Source organism: Haliotis rubra, unplaced genomic scaffold, assembly GCF_003918875.1.
Source record: "Haliotis rubra isolate DU_JTF1 unplaced genomic scaffold, ASM391887v1 Scf114, whole genome shotgun sequence".
Taxonomy (NCBI): Eukaryota; Metazoa; Mollusca; class Gastropoda; order Lepetellida; family Haliotidae; genus Haliotis; species Haliotis rubra.
In genome coordinates, this window is record NW_025765048.1 from 2,183,154 (window position 1) to 2,201,089 (window position 17,936).

General features: G+C 45.2%; 1 protein-coding gene across 1 annotated transcript; it reads right to left on the bottom strand.

Annotated features, from left to right (window-relative positions):
- Positions 1 to 2,487: 2,487 nt before the first annotated feature.
- Positions 2,488 to 4,600, bottom strand: LOC124253279 (probable ATP-dependent RNA helicase DHX58). The gene is made up of 3 exons (XM_046687025.1): positions 4,564 to 4,600; positions 3,392 to 3,559; positions 2,488 to 3,202 (listed from the first exon to the last, which is right to left on the bottom strand). Exons 2-3 carry the CDS (start codon positions 3,555 to 3,557, stop codon positions 2,586 to 2,588), a joined length of 783 nt encoding a protein of 260 aa, XP_046542981.1. The 5' UTR covers positions 3,558 to 3,559; positions 4,564 to 4,600; the 3' UTR covers positions 2,488 to 2,585.
- Between the last annotated feature and the right edge of the window lie 13,336 nt (positions 4,601 to 17,936).

The following is a 17,936-nucleotide window of genomic DNA, read 5'->3' on the forward strand; positions in this document are numbered from 1 at the left end:
CAAAGTTTTGACCAGGAATGCTTGATATCGAACCTGGAATTAAATCCAGAGCGACGAAAGGCCATAAGCTGACGTGCTTTCCCAATCGCAAATATACAAAGACAACGTAGTACACATAAGGACAGACACATATGTACTGAAGTTAAGGGTGACAGATATATACCGAAGATAAGGATAGACACATATATACTGAAGATAAGGGTAGACACATATATACTGAAGATAAGGATAAACATATATACTGAAGATAAGGATAGACACATATATACTGAAGATAAGGGTAGACACATGTATACTGAAGATAAGGATAGACGCAATGTAGTCCAAATAGGGATAGACACAATATAGTTACGATAAACATGGGCAAAATGTGTTACAGAATACAATATATCAGAAGTCCAATTTCATCAGTACAATGATCATTCACAAACCTAAATTTAGTAAAACAGTATTATGTAAACACGATTCTATGTACTATATATATTTTGTGTACACATGGTATAAATATGCTTGTTCTATATATATGTTATGTATATATTATAATAGATTATACACTCTCTAAATTGATCACACGTTTGTATCACAGCAACAACTAAAGTTCTAATTAATTGCTTAATGAAATAATACAAACTGGCTTCGACAACACTGTGTAGAGGACCATCTCGTGGTGTATGGTGTCCTGCTATAACCTTCCATACAGTAATGACACTGGAGGAACAGCTGCCTTCTCCATAAAAGTGACATATAGTTGGCTATGGAGGCACGTTTCTCTCCATCAGACATTTGCAATAACCAGAGACAATACATGTGATCTGTACGTCATAAAGACAATATAGTTTCATATTTCATAAAAATAGAGCTAACATGAAAATAGAAAAAAACGTATTGTATTTATATTAAATTAATTTTCTATCCCTTAACACTAACACAGACCGAGAGGAATCCTGGCCATTAACATTTTGACTGTTGTGGGGGTTTTTTTGAAGTAAAAGTGTGGCGACAGTTGTTTATGAGGCACAACACCTATACGCACTATCTTACCACAGGCCCTCGCGTCTTTGCGAAGATTAAAGATTAAAAACCAACAACAACGAAAAAAGAAACAAAAACAACTGAATTTGAGATGACCCCACGACTCGAATGCTTCACAGTACTGTTAGGCATATAGCGTTGGGGATCATCTCATAGAGGATATTATGTGAGTGCCCATGTCATACTATGTTTACGACACGGGTGCTTAATTGTTGGTATTTCCCGAGCGAGATAGTATGTTCTAAGATGCCTAGTGGTTAGAACAATCGAGAAAAAAATACATTATCAGACAATAAAGGTATAGTATTTTGATGACGTAACAATTGAATGACGTTATCCCGTCACTGCGCCATTCTAGTGTGCCCCCTCGTAATCAAACCATTTTACATTACGTCACCATGTAAGCGACGTCACGATGCATGTCAGTTGTCATCGCCTCGTACGGCCTCCTACAGTAAACTACACCGTTGCATCCAGTTTCTTGGTTTGCTGTTGCTTCACGCAGCTAACATCACTGGTGGAAGCATTACGTTTATGTTTTACGACGGTTAAAATGTGTCATTTCGACTCACAACTTTTCAGCGACACGGTAACGTTCGTAATGTTTACATTCCCACAATGCAATTGTGGAATGTCGCTTGACTTCTCAACTTCCTCTGGATGTACTGATCTAAACTTACGCTGGTAGTAGAAATGCAACGTTCATACTGCCCCATATGGTTTACGTTAATGACAGATGTAATTAAAATAATTCAGAGAAGATATTTAATCCGAACGTAAATCGTCATCAAACTGTTATCATTTGGTTTTTTTTACTGGTAACGTTCGCTTTAACGTAGGGGGCAGACACATCAATAGAACAGCGCCAGTTAGCCCTGTGCGAGGATTCTTAATTTAGGTCACCGACACCGTCGTTTGTTTTCTGCCTTAAATTAATCGTAATTATCTTTAGAAAGTATTAAATTTGGCATCTTAGAAAAGAAATACACTTCGCCCTACCACAATGTATAGTGTAATAAAACACACTTTCGAGGACGCTTGCGTCCGAGTGCTTTAACGTTATAATAGTTCAGGGCAAAAGTGTGTTTTATTACACTATACATGGTGGTAGAGCGAAGTGTATTTCTTAAATATGGGCACGAATATAATATTCTGTTTATTACCGAAGTCGTCAAATTGAGGAAAATAACCCAAATCTACTTTCAAACATAGGCCCTCTACCCGCCGCCGCCGCCGCCGCCGCATGGAGAACGCAGCCTCACAGAAGAAACGTGACGTCATAGCATTGTTCATGACGTCACGTCACCATGACAAAGTGATATTTTGCCCTAGGGAATCGTATGAAAAATATGATCGCCCTCGTAGGTAATAACAATGTTTTATTTTTTTATCTTTAATCCTCGCAAATACACGAGGGCATGTGGATGTTACTGAACGGAATATCAGTTAAAAAGTAATCAGTCAGTAACGTGTACATAACAAACACGTTACATATCACAAACAGTCCATACATCACATTGCTTCATCGCTCACTGAGACCAGCGTGGTCTCCTTCAGGGTCTGCTGTACTCCTGCTGATCTGCTGTACTCATCGGTCTCGGTTTGAAGGGGACCTTCGACCACTGTTTGAACTTCTGAGGTTCCTGAGTTCCATCGATTAGAAATAGAACATGCTTTATTCCCAGAGTGTAGAACACCACGCCACTGACGAGGATTCGGCTTCCAAGTGGTTTATGGCATTTCATGCACGAGATCCCGCCAGCCATAATGACATCATCAAATTTTAGCTGGTCATTTATCTGTCTCGGCACATGGCTATTTATTTTCGATGTGAAGGTTTTGTCAACCACTACATACTGGCTTCCATTGATGACTCTCATCAAGTCACCAGTTGTCAGTTCTGTCCGGCAATGTTTACAAATGACACAGTACTGCACATGTGTCGCCTGCCTTGCATCAGCCTGTCTTTCTCGCTCTGAGATTTCCGCTGCCGCTAGAACTTCCTGTTGAAACAACCTGATTAGCTTTGAAACTCGGTCATAGGGCATTCGAGTGATGGTGTCGACCGCCTGTTTCATCAAATATTCTTTCACCAGGTTGCGACAATTTCGTTCTTGAACTTTGTCGTCTGCAAGATTTACAGTTCTTCCGCCAACCTTCCTGCTTCGACCTTTAAAACATAAACAGTGGTGAATATAGGAAATATTTCCGCTTGATAACTGCCATACGTACACACATGTACAGACACCGAGCACAGACACCGAGCACATACACCGAGCACAGACACAGAGCACATACACCGAGCACAGACACCGTACAGATATGAAGAGGTTGGTTGTACTATAACCTGGCCACTGACCTCGAACCTGGAGCGTTGTTATCTCATTGCCGGTGTGGTTGTAGGGAACGATCACGTTGCAGTCAGGGATGTCAATGCCTTCGTTACCAATAGAGGTAGCCACAATCAACTTGATCCTGCCCGACCTGAAGCGGGCCAGCACGTTATCCTGCTGGGTCTGGGTCATGCCTGGAGGTAACAGTGTTATGCCAGAAACATCGTCACTTCAAAACGTTCAAGGAACATGGTTGTAGTTGTAGACGTTTTCAAGAAACACAGAGAACTATTCTGACACAGTGTGCGAAATAGTTTCCAAATTTTGCTAGCCTGTCGGGCTAGCTATGCCTGAATTTTACTAGCCCACAAAAAAATTCACTAGTCCGAAATGTGAATGTAGATATCATTAAGCTGCTAAAATGATGAACATTTTTATCAGGCCATAATATTGCATGATTCAAAAGTGTGATATAACTTAACAAGTTGGAGAGAGATATATATATTTACAAAATGACGCCAAGAAAATTCACTAGCCAGTCGGGCCAGTGACTGTGAAGATTTACTGGCCCGACTGGGTTTGTTCTCGTAGCTAACGGACTAGCGGGCCAGTGGCTATTTCAAGACACTGTATCTGACATCAGTAACAGACGTCTTCTGGAAAGTTATCTGCATAACGTAACAGATATAATCCGGAAAGCGCCGCCACATCTTTTAGGTTGGTTGGTCGGTTTGTTGATTAACGCCACACTCAGCAATATTCCAGCTATATGGAGTCGGGTTTGTAAATAATCTAGTCTAGACCATAAAATCCAGTGATCAACATCATGAGCATCGATTCACGAATTGGGATAGCATGTGTCAACCAAGTAAGCTTGAGCCTGACCACCCAATCCCGCTAGTAGTCTCTTATGACAAGTATGGGTTAAAGAAGACCAATTCTAACCCGGATCGGCCACTGGTCTCACATTTTAAGAGAAAAGATTGGTATGGTAATATAATGGGTCAATAAATTATTAGTCGGATAATAAGCAAACCGACAAAACCATGAATATGACAAAGAACAACACATTCAGTCGTGTAAATCTATATGGCCATTATGATTCCTAACTACAAATATTGTCTGTGTATATTAAATAAAGTCAGTGGACACATGAATAAGACATTGTCTCAAGCCATCCAGTCAGTCTGTGTCTTACCACCGATCTGTTCGCCGCATGTGCTCCGGTGAAATAACTAAGCGCTCAGGTCTTTGAGAACGCCTGGGACGTGAACGCCATTGTTGAGCCAGTCAGCAAGGGCCCCGCCGCGTGGCTCGAGTCTGGGCAAATATGATGGCCCTGAAGTCTGGGACGTCTCCCATGAGGTCGACCAGAATATCAGCCAGCTGATTCAGTCTTGGAGTTTTCATTGTCACGGTCTTGTGTCCTCATCAGTTCACACCGCATCAAGTCTTTTTACCCTGAAACAAAACATTCATCCTCAGATACCGAGGCTGTTATATGTTTTACATCGTTAAGGTTGAGATGCAGTAGATTCAGTAGATTTTCTGTTTAGATTTTAGATTTAGTTAGTTGAGTAGTATAGGGCCTGCACACGTGAAGACTGCACGAAGAATCGGCATCTTCTACAAGTAAAGATAATGGGAATTTACGCAGACCTACCCAATATCGAATATTCCTCGCGGCGTAGATGTCTCGAAATACCTTATTGAACAATACAAGCCAATATTTCCACCGGACGACGCCATAATATTGCTTTTCGCCTGCTCTATCGACTATACCGCGATTTCGGCACAGAGTAACCGCGACTTCCGATACTTTCGAAACTGGAGACCGGCAGGGGACTAATATCCTCGGCAACACGCCCGCAGTCCTGAATGCCGCGTCGATGCTAACAAAAATCTGTTACCCAGTGTAGTTTCCGGTTTCGAAGTCGAGAGGCGCGCAGAACGTCATCGTCGATTGTTCAACGGAACACTACGAAAACCAGATGTCCAGGTAGTCGTACCGCCATTTACGTCTCTTTGCACGGCATAGAAATCAACAATCGTCAGTCGTCAACTTATCTGGTGACGAAGACCAGAAAGCCAGCCGGGGAAAACCCATATCGTAAAACAATCACCGCCAAAACGCGAGAATTCATCGAATCAGCCCGCATCGGCAAGCAGCAGCACACCGCAGCTGGCATGCACATCATCGGCATCGACATCGAACTACATAACCAATCAAAGTCAACGGAAGACGACAACACGCTGGCCACAGCCGCCTGTTCATCGTCCTTCATTCGCCGCCAGCCATGAACACCACGCCACACAAAGCTTTCATTACCATTACCATTCGAAAATGAAGTCGCTCAGCGCCCAGACACGATGCCCCAACAGGAAGATCACTATCGGGCATAGAAATAAATATAGATATCGAAATCGCCCATCGCACAAGATAACGAGCATGAAGACGATGGAAGACATTTTGCATGCCAGAATAACGGCGAGATCGAACACCAGAAGTCGATGCCAGTATAGTTGTCAAATCATCTCTAAGAGACGCTACGCAGATTAAAAGTTACCGGTCGGAAAACGTCTCAGCATTACCGCCAGTACCCGCTGGCTAAAAACTATTCTGGCGCATAAGAAATCAGTCGGGACTCCAGCGCTTCCTCAATAGCGCTTCGTGAAAACAACTACCCACCAACAGCAATTTCAACAAACAGCGTTTCAGAATCCTCTTCTCTGCTGATGTTCAAGTTTGGCGAAAGAGCGATAGTGGTTTAATCCGTTTATTGTCTCATCGGCCGGTTTTTCCATTTTGCGAGCCGGAACAGAAAATGGCGTTCAACTATTGGAAGCGTTCGTTGCCAGACGATGCCATGGAAGAACTGTTTGTTGTTACGTCTTCGCCACGGCAGTGCAAAGATTCCAGATCATTGAACAATAGTTGAAACGGTTCAACAAAATAACGAACAACGCCAGCATATCGATGCTTTCCTCGGCTTAATTGATATTTGTTGAAATTTTGAAAGCCACAACCCACGCCGAAACCAGAGAACATATTGCATATTTGTTCGGTCGCAGATGGAGCGGAAGACAACAGACGATGTACCGCAGTCGCCCGAATGGTCTGCCGGAGACGAGCCGAACAAGTAAACCTGTTCTCCGTCTATCGGTTTAAAGAACTCATTGTTAGTCCATAGACGACGCCAGTACCGTAAGCGTTCGGTTGGCTACAATTACGGCCAGTAGAGAACGTACGCCCGGTTGATACAACACCCAGAAGATCAGTTTCATTCTCCTGTCGCTTCGAGAAACATGTCCGCGTACGGTAGAGTTTCTATTTTCTTCGCAAACCAGATCTGAATTGTATTCCACACCGGCATGTTAGGGCATTTTCAACCTCGGCAGTTGGCGGATTCTCTGGTACCGGTGATACAATACGCGTATACGTATTGGCACAATATTTTTTCAGTTCATTCGGAAGTGTCCATGTTTGCAGGTTAAATGCTCTAAGTTCGCGCCATAGATCGCGTGGTAAGTCAGGATTTGACCTTCCAGAACAAAAGGCAGGTCCATCTTTGCCAGCTTTCGTTCGCCATCTTCGATATTCAGACGGTCTTTCTGCTCTTCCATCGCTTTGCCTCTTCCCGCCGTCGCTCCCAGTTCAGCACCACAAGACAAAGCCTATCAATAAATTGCAGTTCTGTTCACGAAGTCGGCAACGACGCTCATTTAATATCGCCGTTATTTACCTAATACCCAGTTTACGTTGTCGTAGAAGTCCCGGATGGTAATAAAGCCGCCTGCAGCAGGCACTATGCTGCGCTGGTAGATCTGCTCGCTGGCGGTTTATTATCGTACGATATGGCGAGATAGTCGCGATAAGGCGTTTGTTAAGTTTGAGTTAGTCTTCGGCGGTACAGACGCCTGCAGATTCCGGTTTGCGCGCAGTTCCATTGAATCGATGACGAATGAATCCGCTGTGCTGCCACTTGGTCTGATATCGTTCTGAAGTATTGGTTGTACTATATTATTAAAGTCGCGAAAAATTAATATATGCCGCCATTTGCAGACAAGAACCCGTATTGCTGCTATTGCTGCTGCCAAGTATTGCTGCTACTTGCCTGCCAAATGCTTAGCAATATTTAGCAAATGCTTGGCAAAACAAGCAAACTTCTAGGTTCTGTCTAGTGTGCCCCAGTTTGTCTAGTGTGCCCTAGTTTGCCTAGTCTGCACCTAGTGCCCTAGTTTCCCATACAGACAATTTTGCCACTGTAGAGATATATAGTACAACCAAATGCCTCCAAAAAAAGACAACTATCGCAAGACCAAGTGGGAGGAGATTCGCAAGATGCGGAAAAGTCCCAGCACAAGAAAACAGACAACGATTCGCATCGGTTCCAATCGACCACGCGAAAATATGGAATACGCCACAGAACCGCCTCACCAGCACCACTGGAGAGATAGCTCCAACCAAGGCCGACCCCAGCACAGACGATTGCCTCGCGCTATCTCAGCCTCGCCATCGAGACATCTGCCGGTAGCGCATTGCCAGCCAGCGAAGCCGCCTACCAGCGTAAGCATAGTGCCTGCTGCAGAGCCGACTGTGCCCACCATCCAGGACTTCTACTTAATCGCTTGGGGAGGCTAGAGGCTCGTGTGGAGCAAACAGCGACATGTCGGGCTCGGTGGAGCAAAACCACCTAATACGCTGTCGCCGCGTGGGAGCAAACCACGAATTTGTTGGTCGACATCTTGTCGGTGCTGGACAAGGACGACGAGGAAGAACTCCAGGAGGAAATAGAAAACGCCGAGGAGGAGCAAGAAGAGACCCGCCTGATATCCAGAAGGTGCGGCAGATGCTAGAAACAGCCCAAAGGTGGACCTACCTTCGCTAGTCAGCTGTTTTTTCTGGAAGGTCATCCACAAGACCTGGAAGCACAGCACACCACCACCGCCGGTCCACAAGCAGGCCCAATGTGAGACGACAACAGCAACACCAAAACATAGGGACCCTTCCAGATGGACTAGAAAAAAAATATTGTACCCAATTCGGCATACACTGTACTGTGTATACATCTCGAGCATGCATATTGTATACAAAAGAGGGAATCCACCCCGCCTCCCATTCGAGGAGTTCAAATGCCCTAGCAAACATACCCAGTGTGGAATACAATTCCTTGCAAGATCTGGAACACATTGCCGAGAAAATAGAAACTCCTACCATACTCTGGACATATTTCTCCAGAAACGCCAAGGAGTGGAAGAACTGGTCTCTCGTTGTTTGTATCCAGTAGCCTATCGTGGGAAGATTTTGTTCTGCATTTCTACTGGCCATGTTGTCTTGTAGACCTTGCAATTTCTAGCGTGCAGAGTCTATCGCTCTTTTTGTGGGTTCTTTTCGCTTCCCGATGGAGCAGAGAATTGAGTTTCGCTGTTTCAAGAGCATCGTCCTCCCGAGCCGCTCGATTTTTCAAGATAGAATCCACACACGGGTACATGTACGCCTGTTGTCTCCACTCCATCTGCAGTCGAACCAGCCACAGTATGGTTCTCTGGTTTCCGCCATAGGTTGTAGAAGCCAAAATTTCCAACAAATGTATTCGCCAGGAAGCATATCGAATATACGCCGCTGTTTCGCTGGCTTTGGTTGGATTCGCTTTCTTCTATTGCCTTTGGTGTAGTCTTCGAGATCTTGCACTGCAGATTCGTAGAGCAAGTGCTCGGCAAACAGATTCTTCCATATCATCTGGCAACGATACGACAGACACTGGATTCCAATAGATTGGAACACCATTTTCTGTTTCGAAACTCCTACTAGGCACTACGAAAGAAATTGGCCCATTGGGAGTCCAATGTAGTTCGCCTTCACCTATCGTGATTTCTCTTCCGCAAACTTGTTGCATGCGAGAGAATTCGCTCTAGGCCTTTGTTTGCCCAAATTGCTATTGGTTCGTCGTTGTTTTCCACAAGCACTCTGTAGGAAGTCTTGCTGGAGTCCCATTTGGATTTCTGTATACCATCCAAGAACGGAATAGTTTTTTTCGCCAGAAAGGCAAGACAGGCTTAATTGTGCTAGGAGGGAGAGGCCGTTTTCGACTGTTTCCTGTGCTTTTTCGAAATCTCTGCATAGTGTCTTTGGCAGCTTACAATCTTCTTCGAGGTGATGGACTTCCTCCATTCGCTTTTCTTTGTTCTGTTTGTATTCCTCTCGCATCGACTCTAGGCGCATTCCATGCATCTCACGCCATTATTCTGCATTGGCAGCATGCAAAATCTCTTCCAATCGTCTTCGCGATCTCTCGCCGACCAAGACAGTATAGTACGATCGGCCCCGATTCCGGCACCTCCTCTATCTCGTATTTCGAAGTTTCTATGCCGATGGCGCTTTTGGTCTTTTTTCGCTTCATCGAAAGCAACATGTTTGTTCGGGGTAGCATCGTGATCTGGATTTGGGCCTTGGAGATGTAGCTGTGTCGGCCTCACGACTTGAGATAGTATAGCTCTCGCATGGGGAGCTTTTGTGTAGCATCGTAGTGGGCCTATTTCTACTCCTGTAGCTGTGGCAGCCAAAATGTCTACTCGAATAGAGGACACGATCGAACCCAAAATCAGCTGTAGCCCATTCTACAGCTGGTTCCATCTAGCATCGTCTTCCACGTTGGCTTTGGTTGGTTGTACTTGATTCCGAAACTCTTCCCGCGTCTGCAGTGTGCATACCAGCCCACGAAGATAGTCCCCTGGGGTCTGTCTGCAAGCACCATGCAACGGTCTAGACATTTCGATAGATTCTCCCACTGTTTTGCTGGTGGTTGTACTACAAATAGGTTTTCCCGAGAACAACTCTAGTGCTTCATCCACCAAATCGCTGGCCATTGTGGTGTTGGTTCTATGCGCCGCATAAAGAGACCTCTATGCGCAGTACAACCTCTAGCCTGGACATCTGGATGGAGAAAGGTTTTCCGCAGGTGTTCGTTGGAGCAATCCGCATAGTCGGCCAAATGGCCACCGATGTGTTCTCGCGACTTCTCCCGCTTCAAATTGGAAACTACTTTGTTGTAGATTTTGTTCGCGATGGTATAGCCATTCCAGGTTCCAACCCAAGTACAGACGTGGTTGCCTACACTTCTTGTATTGTCCAGGATGGTGGGTCCCTCGCAGTCCATGGCAGTTGCAAGATCTCTTTGGTTTCAAAGTCGTATCCTTTGGAGGTATTCCACGAGACACTTTCTATCTAGGGTGCCAGAGAAATCCTTGGTATAGTCGATAGAATACAGGCCAAAAGCCATGTGCCAATAGAAATCGCTCGAATTTGGAAATATTGGCTTGTATTTGTTCCATAGGTATTTCGAGACATCTACTTTGCCACTTAATATTCAATATCGGTCGTCTACATGTAGAGATTCCCATTGTATCTTTGCCGCAGAATTGGTTTCTTTCTCGATTCTTCGTACAGTGTCTGTATTGCAGAGGGGCATCTATGGTATATTGTAGCGTATGTACGATTTTGGTTTGCACGTAGCCTTCCTCTTGCCCAAAGATTCCCGTATGCACTGCACTCGCTATATTGGAAACTACAATAGATGCTGTTCCTTTTTCTCCGATGGTGCAATACACGGCTCCTTTTTATAGACACAGTCTTTTCACGAAGATAGCCAAATACATATATATCGGCCCACAAATGTAGGTAGGCCTTCCAGTGGTTGGAGGTTTGTTTTGCCGAGATGGCCATCGAGATAGTCTACACGGGCAATGTCCGGGAGAAGATTGCTTCCCACGGTATTTTCCAGTAGGAGGTGGTATGCCACTGCTTTTTCGACTCGCAAGCCCATATTTTCGAAAGTTGCTTCGGTTGCCATATTTCTGGAAATACGAATAGGTTGCTGTATACATGCTTGGGCACCAAATGTCTAAATGGAAAATCTCGAAATGTTGGGCTTTTTTGGTCCCATTGCATTGGGGTTGCTGAAACTCATGGTGCCCTACAGATTTTAAGGCTCCTATAACTGGGAACTGGTGGCTGCTTAGCATCCGGCACCGTCTGCGGCTTGGGGACGTATTGCAGTCCTCGTTCCCGCCTGGGGTTGCCGAAACTCATGGTACCCTATAGGGGTCTGGGATGTGCATCGAATGGTGTCTCTGCTCGAAATCGTTAATTTATACTGGGGGCTGGAAGCGGAATAGATATATAATGACGCTCTTAATCGGCCTGTCACAGAACCCCCATTCCCTATACTACTAGTTGTCAGGCATGTATAATCATCTGATGTGAACAATGGTGTGTAGTTGCTATATTTAGATACTTTGGGAGGCAAGAGGAATCTTCCAGAACATGGACCATGTGGACTATTCTAGAGCTGTATGGAACACACCGGAAGTTAAATTACACGAGGATCTATCATTCCACATAACATCGAGAGTGCGTTAATAGTTATCGCCACACTGGCAATATTTCATCTATATCGTGGTATAACATCAAGAGCAACGGTTGAGTGAAGATCATTATTTCACACTGGATATAAACTGATGTGCAAAAGAAAGTACACAGGTTGTGTTTCTTCCATAAGATAAAAATAACAAAACATTTTGATGAAATGGAAAATGTATGTTGAAGCACACTGCAATACACGTGTTTTAGCAGCAAAATGACATTGTAACAATAAACAGCGATGTAGTGATGACCACTGCATACGGTTCCTACGATGCTGGAAGGTCAAGGCCATTCCACGCAGCGGTCGGTAAGCCCATACATGCCAGCAGGACGAAGTCGTCTTGTCACTTTGAATCGGCTTACGCGATGACCCAATGATGTGGTTGCTGATGACGTCACCGTCAACATCCAGTTGCGGCCTGTCAGCTTGCTGTGGGAGGAGTGAGTGAGTTGGGTTCAACGCCACATTCAACAGTATTCCAGTTACACCACGGCCTGTCAGCTTGCTGTGGGAGGAGTGAGTGAGTGAGTTGGGTTCAACGCCACATTCAACAGTATTCCAGTTACACCATGGCCTGTCAGCTTGATGTGGGAGGATTGAGTGAGTGAGTTGGGTTCAACGCCACATTCAACAGTATTCCGGTTACACCACGGCCCGTCAGCTTGATGTGGGAGGATTGAGTGAGTGAGTTGGGTGAGTTGGGTTAAACGCCACATTCAACAGTATTCCAGTTACACCATGGCCTGTCAGCTTGATGTGGGAGGACTGAATGAGTGAGTTGGGTTCAACGCCACATTCAACAGTATTCCGGTTACACCACGGCCTGTCAGCTTGATGTGGGAGGACTGAGTGAGTGAGTTGGGTTCAACGCCACATTCAACAGTATCCCGGTTACACCATGGCCTGTCAGCTTGATGTGGGAGGATTGAGTGAGTGAGTTGGGTTAAACGCCACATTCAACAGTATTCCAGTTACACCACGGCCTGTCAGCTTGATGTGGGAGGACTGAGTGAGTGAGTTGGGTTCAACGCCACATTCAACAGTATTCCGGTTACACCACGGCCTGTCAGCTTGATGTGGGAGGATTGAGTGAGTGAGTTGGGTTCAACGCCACATTCAACAGTATTCCGGTTACACCACGGCCTGTCAGCTTGATGTGGGAGGACTGAGTGAGTGAGTTGGGTTCAACGCCACATTCAACAGTATTCCAGTTACACCACGGCCTGTCAGCTTGATGTGGGAGGATTGAGTGAGTTAGTTGGGTTAAACGCCACATTCAACAGTATTCCAGTTACACCGAGGCCTGTCAGCTTGATGTGGGAGGACTGAGTGAGTGAGCTGGGTTCAACGCCACATTCAACAGTATCCCGGTTACACCATGGCCTGTCAGCTTGATGTGGGAGGATTGAGTGAGTTAGTTGGGTTAAACGCCACATTCAACAGTATTCCAGTTACACCACGGCCTGTCAGCTTGATGTGGGAGGATTGAGTGAGTGAGTTGGGTTAAACGCCACATTCAACAGTATTCCAGTTACACCACGGCCTGTCAGCTTGATGTGGGAGGACTGAGTGAGTGAGTTGGGTTCAACGCCACATTCAACAGTATTCCGGTTACACCACGGCCCGTCAGCTTGATGTGGGAGGATTGAGTGAGTGAGTTGGGTTAAACGCCACATTCAACAGTATTCCAGTTACACCACGGCCTGTCAGCTTGATGTGGGAGGACTGAGTGAGTGAGTTGGGTTCAACGCCACATTCAACAGTATTCCAGTTACACCACGGCCTGTCAGCTTGATGTGGGAGGATTGAGTGAGTTAGTTGGGTTCAACGCCACATTCAACAGTATTCCAGTTACACCACGGCCTGTCAGCTTGATGTGGGAGGATTGAGTGAGTGAGTTGGGTTCAACGCCACATTCAACAGTATTCCAGTTACACCACGGCCTGTCAGCTTGATGTGGGAGGAGTAGGTGAGTTAGTTGGGTTCAACGCCACATTGAACAGTATTCCAGTTACACCACGGCCTGTCAGCTTGATGTGGGAGGATTGAGTGAGTGAGTTGGATTCAACGCCACATTCAACAGTATTCCAGTTACACCACGGCCTGTCAGCTTGATGTGGGAGGAGTGAGTGAGTTGGGTTCCCAGCCACATTGAACAGTATTCCAGTTACACCACGGCCTGTCAGCTTGATGTGGGAGGAGTGAGTGAGTTGGGTTCAACGCCACATTGAACAGTATTCAGTTCTTGACGCCTCCTGATACAATTTCTGACGAATAAGGTTCACGACGACTGAACTGTTAATAGCGGGCTGGGTTTATACTGTCACTGGGAGGAGTGAGTGAGTGAGTTGGTTTCAACGCCACATTCAACTGTATTCCGGTTACACCACGGCCTGTCAGCTTGATGTGGGAGGAGTGAGTGAGTTGGGTTCAACGCCACATTGAACAGTATTCCAGTTACACCACGGCCTGTCAGCTTGATGTGGGAGATTGGCTGTCGTGATGCACGTCTAAGACGCTGACCACGTTGGTGAAAACCACAAGCACGGGACTAGTGTTGACAAACATATAATTATCTATAAAAAGAGACATTATCTCTTGTGGATACTGATAGTAACTTCAATATTGTTGGTACCTTTATTTCAGAGTTACTTCTTGTCTGTTTTAAGAGTGGCTTTTTAGAGCAATAGTCTCGAAGTGGTTACATTCAATTTTACCTTCCCTACGTCACATTTATCAGATGAGAATTTCCCTCCTAATCTTATTCTACACGTCAAGTATTGTTTCCTCATGTGATACACTACGTCAGAAATACCTCACTTACTGTTGGCCTCGTTCTGGAGTTGTTGTTCGCCAGCTGTTTGCAGGCTTCCTCCGTGTGTGGACAGCAGTTCATTGCGGACATAGTCTATAACGTCCTTGACCCGAACAAGGTCATTCAAAGTCAAGGCTACGTTGTATTTCTGAAGTACGATGAGAAGAAGCACAGCTTTCAACTAAATTCGAGAATCGAAGATTGACACACTGACTATAACACAAACCATTTTTTCAAGATGTCCATTTAAGACTTTGTACTGGTGATATAGATTCTATATAGACTGCATGGGGAGTTGTATGAAGCTGCATCTATATTTTAATAAACACCGTAGAAGTGCTCTCGTGTCCAGCTCGCGCCAGTTTGAGATCGGGTTCCACGTAAATATTCGAAAGTGGTAACAAATGAAGATGCATTGCTTTAGCAGTTAAATGGCAGACGTCACAGGGATATGGCCGCTAAACACACACAGGCCTGAAGTCACTCCACCCTCGAAGTCTTCAGTGGCTTTATCGCATGACATCAAGTCTATAAATATACTTACATTTAGGTGGTCGGCAATGCTCGACAGATCACGTATCATCTCTGTCAGTTCGGTATCACCTTGCGTGTTGACCTTGGTGGTGGTGTCCTTGAGATCCACTGTCCAGTTATTGTGCGACTGGCTACCAAAGTCTGCAGGCGCTGCCTCAAACATTTCCCAATTACCTCGTTGTGCATGTCTGAAGAGGAGTTGTTGTAAAGTAGCCGAGTTAGGTTAACCCCCATTCGAACAAACGTTCGGGTCTTACCGCTACGGTGAAAACCACCAGCACGGGTGGGATACTGACAAATACAGACCATCACAGCATTAATTTCCCAAACCAAACATATATGATATATTAACTATACGTTTATATATCGTATATGATATATGATATATTAACTATACGTTTATATGCCGTATATGATATATGATATATTAACTATACGTTTATATGCCATTATATGATATATGATATATTAACTATACGTTTATATGCCGACAAGACTGTAAACATTATTCATAAGCTCATCGCAGTCTAGTGTCTAGTGTTGTCTTACCCTGGAACCTTGGTAGTATGCCCTGAATCCGAGCCATTGCATCTTCTATGACCTTCTTGGACTGACTGTTCTTGTTTTCCTTTAGAGGTATGGTAACTGCAACCGCAACAAAATCACTTCACAGTGGACGGTAAGACTGATCGTCGTAAACGTTCAGTGCTTAGCAGTTGTAGTCGACCAGTTTTATTACGGGAGTGTGTGAGTTTCAGCTTTGCTTTCAACAAGATTTCAGTTTTCAGATGTGTGAGGAAATCCCATGGTGAAATGGGTTGTAAGACGACACCATTTTGGTTAAACCTACAAGCACATTTAGGTGCTGACAAACCTAGAAACACAGACTGGGGCTTGACCTCGACTACAGGTTTGTGGCGCGCAGTAAGCCCAAACACAGACAGGGCTTACCTACCGACTACAGGTTTGTGGCGCACGGTAGGGCCCAAACACAGACAGGGCTGACCTCTCGACTACAGGTTTGTGGCAAAGTAGCGGCAGTAAGCCAAAAACACAGACAGAAGCGAGATCGATGACAGGTTTGTGGCGTGACGCAGTAAGCCCAAACACAGACAGGGCTTACCTCGACTACAGGTTTGTGGCCGACAGTAAGCCCAAACACAGACAGAGGCTTACCTCGACTACAGGTTTGTGGCGCCGGCAGTAAGCCCAAACACAGACATAGGGCGACCTCGACTACAGGTTTGTGGCGGCGGCAGTAAGCCCCAAACACAGACAGGGCGAGATCGACTACAGGTTTGTGGCGCGGCAGTAGGCCCAAACACAGACAGGGCGACCTCGACTACAGGTTTGTGGTACGGGCAATAGGCCCAAACACAGACAGGGCGACCTCGACTACAGGTTTGTTTGTGGCGGCAGCAGGCCCAAACACAGACAGGGGCGACCTCGACTACAGGTTTGTATGCGAGGCAGTTGGCCTATAGGACAGGTACACACGTGACCTTTGCTAAGGAAACAATTCATATAACCAGGCTTACGTTCTTCTGCAAAAGGAACGAGACGGTCTAGTTCCTTCCTGTTCCGCTGCACCGTAGAGATTATGGGTGAGTGAGGGTCCAGGTTGGCGCACAGTCTCAGGATGTTGTCGAGGGCCTCTTCATCTGTTGATGCTTTCTCCCCCAATCGCTGGTCAATCCAACAATCTGCATGAACCCATTAAAAATGTTTCGTCTGAGCAGCATGTATGTTGACTAAACTATATGTTGACAAAATCATACTTTGTTAGGAAGAGAGAGCCAAAAGGATGGTTTCAATATGACTGCCATATATTCCTTTTTATGCTTTGTTGGGTAATATACAAAATACATTATCAATACACTTGAAACATCACGTCAAAGCGTTAGACTTCACATCGGGGTGCACAACGCACGATCGCGTTCATCTCTTCTTCATTGTTGTCCCTGGCTGACTCACCTGAGGCAGGTGTTGAGCTCCTCCTTCCTTCTCCCGCAGATATCTGATCATGATCTGGTTGTAGGCCTCCCCTTCGGGTGTGATGACACTCGTCTAGGGCGAGCAGACAACACAGGCTGGACAGACACTTTCGATCTTCTCCTGCTTCAAGTGGTTCTCCAAGATCATCGGGGGTCATCACTCGCGATGTCGTTATATGGCAAGAGGATGTGGAGATTAGCGCTGTCGCCATCATCGGCCCCTCAGTTTCATCACCTACAACAGTTTCGCTTATATACAGAATTATCTCTGTATAGCAGTTAATGAATCGCATGGGATCTTATTCAATAATAATCAATATATTTATTCATATTTATAAACAAATCAGTAATTATATAGATGTTCACATGAAGAACATTACAAATTTGTCCAGATATGTGTCTATTTGCATAATCAAATTTTAGTTAAATAACAAAGGTTTGCTTCAAAACTTCTATGGTGCAATTGGGTCTGTGTGCCTATCAAATTGGGGTATGTACACATAAATCAGTAATGGCGTTGATCGACTTTCGGACTCTACCTTGTATTAGTCACCGAGGTAACGTCTGACCTCATGATAAGTCTGATTAACAAGCGCTACTGTTGGCTCAAGAAATATAACTTTCCTTCTTTCTGAAAAATGAAAATAGATATTATTGAAGATTTTAAATGTTCTCCCTTTTGGCAACCCCACTAATCAGGACGCCATGCATCACAGCACTAATACCCCACTTTCACCTGGATTAACGTTGCAGTTGTGTGTATAGAGCTGCTGTGTTATTCCGGCTGGCGTTTACTAATCAGGAC

What these genes read in the sequence shown, in the direction of transcription:
- LOC124253279 (XM_046687025.1), bottom strand. Translation starts at nt 3,557, where the DNA reads ATGACCCAGACCCAGCAGGATAACGTGCTGGCCCGCTTCAGGTCGGGC. An exon ending in AACAACGCTCCAGGTTCGAG is followed by an intron (nt 3,203 to 3,391) that starts GTCAGTGGCCAG and finishes TATGTTTTAAAG; the next exon opens with GTCGAAGCAGGAAGGTTGGC.